The 6607-nt window shown below is 43.7% G+C and overlaps 1 protein-coding gene across 1 annotated transcript in view; it reads right to left on the bottom strand.

The window, feature by feature from the left end:
* Nucleotides 1-6607, bottom strand: part of cdh23 (cadherin-related 23) — a 358315-nt gene that overhangs the window by 52322 nt on the left and 299386 nt on the right. The window contains exons 31-37 of the mRNA XM_072677393.1: nucleotides 5416-5804; nucleotides 4471-4572; nucleotides 4343-4345; nucleotides 3891-4040; nucleotides 3166-3294; nucleotides 2922-3050; nucleotides 2476-2703 (exon numbers count right to left, since the gene is read on the bottom strand). Coding sequence (XP_072533494.1) covers nucleotides 2476-2703; nucleotides 2922-3050; nucleotides 3166-3294; nucleotides 3891-4040; nucleotides 4343-4345; nucleotides 4471-4572; nucleotides 5416-5804 — 1130 coding nt within the window. The remainder of the gene's footprint in view (nucleotides 1-2475; nucleotides 2704-2921; nucleotides 3051-3165; nucleotides 3295-3890; nucleotides 4041-4342; nucleotides 4346-4470; nucleotides 4573-5415; nucleotides 5805-6607) is intronic.

Genomic DNA, 6607 nt, shown 5'->3' with positions numbered 1-6607 from the left:
TAATAAAACATTACCACAACGCCAAATCATTTGTTGTAAAATACTAGCGAACAGTCTGACAGCGCTACAGCTACTCGTTTTCTATAGTGTGTTAAACCACTGCAGCAAGTGGCTGACAAAGACAACATGTACTACCATACAAGGCTATGAGCTGTGTAGGAGGGGGAGAAAGAGAGGAAAAAAAGAGAGAAAGAGAGAGTGAATGTGAGAGATACGTGTACCTTTCATTGTGTAAATGTAATTTTTGATTTTTACAGAAGCTGATGGCTTCCACTCTTCTAAATGCTGTTTATTAAGGGATTTATCTGATTGCTAAGGGGCCACTACCACAAAATTCTAAAACAGGAACATGGAGTATTTGAAAGTGTAGGTTCCTGTTTCTGAAAAAATGGGCCAGTGTGGGTTTCCTGTTTTTGCTGATCGCTGGTTTACACTTCCTTTCTTTAAAGAGCGAGCTGAGTGTGTTCAGAGCAGGTCTACAGCAGGTTTAAATGCCTGTTTAAATGCATCCTTCAGTCTGCAGCACCTATGACCTCCCCCCAGGAGGCGACAGCAGGGGCCTGACCCGTCCAGGCAAATTTAATACATACTTAATCTTACATCAGAAATGGTTTTGCCTAGAAATTCTATGCTTAAATATGATTGCATTACATATATGCAGATATATCATTTGCTTATACATAGAAATGTTTGTTAGTTAAAAGTGCCGTGCAAAAAAACGCTTGATAAGCATTGTGTAAAACTGTTTATCATAGTGGATGGGTTTCTGCTTGTAAATTAGAATAAACACAAATGAACAAATATGACATTTTGTCAGAATGTGCTGTTGGTCAGTAAAGGTATTTATATGTATATGTACTATGAACTCCAGACACTGCATAGATTTAATCAGATTAATCAGCCGTTCAGCTGATTTTTTTGATGATGCACTAAATGGAAACTTGTTAGAACTTGGCTTCCAGATATTATACATCATCCATCTTATAGACACCATAGCAACACCCTAGCAATATCCAAGCAGCAGCCCAGCAACCACTTGCAACTGCCTTGCCATCAGGAAAACTACAGCAACCACACAATAGCAAACACTATACAAAAGACAAACATGCAATACCATAACAACCGCCCACCAACAGCAGCCTAGCAGCCACACACACCCTAAACCCCCTCCCATGTACACATTTACACTAACATACTCATGACAAAATGTTTACACACTCTAAAAATCTATGTTTAACCAAGTTTAAACTTAAACATCACTGTTTAAACAGCAGTTTCAGTTCCAGCATTAATGTTGCAACATCCAAACCCTAACAGTGTGCAGCTCTTTTCACCCATTTAGTTTGTTTATTAGCATTTATACTAACATCAATGTCTAATGTTCACTTAAACTTCCCAGATACGGGTACAAGGGTACACCTACAATAAAGTCTCCCACACGTCATATCAAAACTACTGTAGACTAGTCAGCAGTTTTGTCAGATGTCACTTTACAAACAATAAAAACAAGCCGTGTACCAGGCAGCAGGACAAAACTTCAGTTACTCTACAGATTCACGATAGTTTGATGATATAGGGCAACAGGTCACAAACTAGAGCTTGAAGATCAGTCAGATGCCTCCAGGAAAAATGCATTTAGACTGCATCCAAACGGTGGTAAAACAAGAGCAGGACGAGTGTGGTTCTGGTGGGTTGCACTTACTCTGAACCCGGATGTTTGTGTCACACATGGTCAGTCATATGATCACAGGTGTAAAACTATATTTCCCTGCTATAACAACAGCCTAGAGAAGCTTGCTTTTCTAAATGACAGTAGGTGAATATGGAACGATCCTGACTACAATGAAATCACAGAGAAGCAACTATAAAAGAGGAAACTACCCCAAGATCCTATGTTTGTTTAAATCCTTCCAAATAGGGCTAAAGAAAAACTCAGTTCCTTCCCAAGCTACACCTTTGCAAAGATTACCGCTTTACCTATTCCAGCATTCTAACGACAAAGGCCTGGCTAAGTTAGCCAGGTTAGAACTCTAAACTAAGCAGGGATGTGGCCCATCTGTGCTCTCACTGTGCTCTAAACACAACATTGAATATTATACCGTTGGTCTGACAGGGTTAGCATGTAAGATGTAACATAAATTGTGTGCGATAGCAGATTAAACAGGGGTATTTAGTTCTGTACAGATAAGTGTTGAAGGATGCTGAACCCATCTTAGCATTTTCAGCCTTCAGACTGTTACTGAAGATATTTCACCATTACTTGCAGTTGTGGAGCTTATCTCCATATATAATGAATGCCCACTCACTCAGAAATCAAAGTGCATTCAACAAAAAAGGCAGCATGTAGCTTCTTTTAAACAATATAGATAGTAGCTCACAGCTCAAAGCTCCACTTCCACATGCTGATATATTTTACTGTGACCTCTGTGGACCGGCAGGTGGCCCAACTACTAAAAGCCATTCAACATCTCTTACCGACAGTGGCGGGTTTCCTTCATCCTCCACTGTGACGGTTAGTGTGTACTGTTGCTGCCTCTCTCTGTCGGGGGGTGAAGGTCTGGTCACTATCTCTCCAGTCATTCGGTCCATTCGGAAGGTAAGATCCTGGTTGCCATCGGTGATGTAATAGGACAGCATACCATTGGGCCCGATGTCCCGGTCAGTAGCAACCACACGCAGGACTGATGTACCACCACCCACGTTCTACATAACATAACCCACAAGAGCACAAACACTGTTATTTGGATGAAACCCATCAATTAAAAGCCCTTCCATTCTAAATGTGTGCACATGCTCAATCAGAAACATCCAGCGCATCCAACAATAAAGGCTGCATGGAGCTCCTTTAATGCTGGGGGCTCCCTGATGGCTCCCTTATTTTCATAACCATGAGATGTTGTGATAAGTGAGATTGTACTGACCTCACTGATGCTGACGTTGTATCCACGAAGGCTCTGTACTACTGGAGCATTGTCATTTACATCCACAATGTTTATGGTCAGGGAGTGGTCCATGAACCGAGGAGGAGAGCCATTATCTGTGGCCCGCACCTGTATGAGCACATACAGTTTTTAACAATGTACGGCTATTGGACCATACATAAACCTCATATGCACACCATATGTATTTATACAGGGCAAAGCCCTCCAGGCCCTCTGCTGTCACCTTGAGCAGGTAGCGGTCTATCGCTTCTCGGTCGAGGGGGGCGTTTACATAAATGTCTCCATACGTGTTGTTAACAGTTCGGATCTCAAACACATCCTGCATGTTCCCCGCTGCCAAGGTAAAGTTCACCTGGATGAAGAGAAGGAAGAAGGAGGGATATAACGACAAGAACAAGGCAAGCAATAACAATATATACACACGGTCATATCAGATTATTATGACCACACCTGGTTTGGAATTACCTCTGCCTGGGACATCACAGGTGCAACGAGACAGGGTTTGCCGTACGTATAAATAAGCGAGCATACCAGTCAGCTGTAGCAGAGTGCAAAACCATCGCCATGGGCAATAGTAGCAAGTTCACAATGTCAAAAAGGGCATGATAATAGGGTACCACAGCAATTTCGTAGAATGTTCTAGAGCTGTCGTAGTAAAGATTCCTTCCAATTACATTACAGAGTGGTACAGAGCAATCAACGCTCCACTGTGGAGCAGCTAATCTCTATAATAAACACCATGCCACGACATCTCACTAGTGTCATCCGAGCCAAGGGTGGTTATTCCCATTATTAGGTAGGTGGTCATAATTTTTTGATATGACCGTGTATTACTCCAACAAAAGTAGAACAAACTCTTTAATACTCTTGATTTCAGACGAAACAATAAGTAAGTGTCCTAATACTTTTGTCCAAATAGAGTATATTTGATTAATTTCTTTCCCTCACCAGTCCGTTCCTTCCGGCGTCTCTGTCCCGCGCCAGCACCACAGCCACTCTCCGGCCCATGGGCGTGTCCTCTGGAACATTGACCGACAAGTCCGACGTGAGGTCGAACTCAGGGCTGTTGTCGTTCTCGTCGAGAATGGTGATGGAAACCTGTCATGCGGCCAGGAGTGAACAACAAGTTTAAACAACATTTAATGAGACAAGAGATTTGAATTGGGCTCAGAACTAATTGGGCAAAGAACCATGTCTTACCTTCTACAAATGAACAAGATGTTGGAAAAAGAGAGAGAATTTGGGTCAGACATCAGAATATTCCGCAAAAGCTTTCCGTTAATGGTTTAATAAATGGTAAAAAATTAGGAATAAATAAACGTAGAGAAACAGGTTATCTTAAATCAAATTGAAATTATAATAAAACATCTCCTCTTCGTCTTACAAACACAGCTACGTACTTTCTGCAGGGTGTTTCCGCTTGTTTTAATTACCAGTGACTAATAGTGAGTGTCACAGGACACCATGCTTTTATCACTGACAATATCTTCAAGTTCAGTGTTAAACAGAGTCTAAGGGTTAAGTTTACCACAGTGGAGCCTCGTTTAGGCCCTCCATCATCAGCGACCACAGTGAGGGTGTAGGAGTCACCCTTCTCTCGATCTATTGGACCAGTTACTGTGATTCGACCCTGGGGAACACATGCATATGTGCAGAACACACAGCCATCCACACCCACACAAGAGCACCCGTTACGTTAATTACAGCATGATCTATTTGGCACTCAATTAACCTGGGTGTAATGCATTAACACTACAGTGACTGGGTGGTTTCTATGGTATTACAGGTAGTTGCTATGGGGTTGTCAGATTGCATTTTTAGAAGATACAATTCCAAGGGGGTTACTAGGCGGGTAATATTTGGGTTGATGTTGCTAAGTGGTTGATATGGTATCCCAGGTAGTTGCTAGGGTGCTACTAGGTGGTTGCTATGGTGTTGCTAGGTGTCTGCTATGCTGTTCCAAGTGTTTGATAAAGATATGCTAAGAAGTTGTTTTGCTATCCCAAGTGGTTATAGGATGGTGCTAGGCGAGTGCTACAATGTTGATAAATGGTTGCTATAGTATCCCAGGTAGTTGCCAACATTGCTAGTTGCTGTGGTGATGCAAAGTGGTTGCTATGGTATCACAGATGAATTCTAAGGGGTTGATAGGCGACTGCTACTGGTTGCAAAGGATTTGCTAAGCAGTTGTTATAGCATCCCAAGTGGTTGCTAAGGTGGTGCTAGTTAGTTGCTATGGAATGCCAGGTGGCTGAGAGGTAATTGCTTTATTTGATAAGCAGTTGCTACAATATCCCGAATGGTTGCTATGGGATTCATAGGCAGTTGCTACGCCAAGTGGTTGCCTTGGTTACTAAGACGTTTCTGTGGGTTTTGCTAGGAAACAGTGTAACTCCGGCATCAGATTTAAACCAGTAAAAAAACAAAACAACCACCAGTGGACCATTTTCATTCCATTCTTAAGGTCTCTCACCGTAACGCTGTCGATCTTGAAGAGGGCGAGTGCGGCGGGGGACGTGTCGGGGTCAAAGCGGTAGCTGAGCTGGTTCAGGTTATCGGCCGACTGAGCCCGAACCTGGATCACCTCCGTTCCCGTGGCAATGTTCTCCCTCAGCATGGTTTCATAACCAGCCATCAGGAAGGCCACGGCCTCGTCCAGCTCATTCAGCAGAGTGACGTACACGGTGCAGAAGGCCCGGTTGAAGGGAGGGGCCTGATCCGTGGCTGAAATGTTCATCAGGTAACTGGTTTTGGTCTCGTAATCCAGGTAGTCCACCGTGGTCACCAAACCCGTGCTGATGTCCACCTCAAACTTACGATCCGAGCCAGCAACCATGGCGTACGATACTGCACCTCCATCTCCTGCGGAAGAAGAAGAAGAAGAAGTAGAAAGAGGTTAACCCAGGTTAATGAGACCTGATAACTAGATGTCTTTGATCCCTGGATTTTGAGCTTCACAAGCACATTGTGAACCATTACTGCGCTGGAAATCCCCTGATCCTCCCTCACTCTCTTTATAGCTTATAGCTGTAATTTAGTAAGATGTATATATGTACCACGGTTTAGCAAGCTGCCACTTTTGGCACTTAACCCTCTCTGCACCCCAGACATCGCAGCAATGGGCACGGACGCTCACAGTCACAGTGTGCCACTAGTGTGTATGTGTGTGTTCACTGCACGGATGGCTTGAGTCGGAGGTTGTATTTTGTCATGCAAAAACCTTGTATTTGTCACTATAACATGTACAGTGAAATCTGTCCTCTGCATTTTACCCATCTGTGGTAGTGAACACACACACACACACACACACACTCACTAGTGAACTAGAGGCAGTGTGCACACACACACCCAGAGCCGTGTGCAGCCAACTCCAGCAGCTGGGGAGCAGAGAGGGTGGAAGGTCTTACTCAAGGGCCCAACAGTGGGAGCTTGCAGAGCCCAGGTATCGAATCATCAATCATCGGTCATCAACAGCCCAGATCTCTAACCGCTGAGCCACCACTGCCCCAGAGTGGTGAATACACACCTAGATACAGGTATGGTAAAACACCACACCCGTATCTAGATCTGTTCAGTGTTCTGAATATCCTGTTAGCTTTGCTTAATCCTGTCAGAACTGGCAGCCCCGTGGATCCAACTTCCTCAGTATAATTAAAGGATCATAC

The sequence above is a fragment of the Salminus brasiliensis genome, chromosome 4 (assembly GCF_030463535.1).
Source record: "Salminus brasiliensis chromosome 4, fSalBra1.hap2, whole genome shotgun sequence".
NCBI lineage: Eukaryota > Metazoa > Chordata > Actinopteri > Characiformes > Bryconidae > Salminus > Salminus brasiliensis.
Note: the sequence above shows the minus strand (reverse complement) of the source record. Positions and strands in the feature narration are given on the sequence as shown.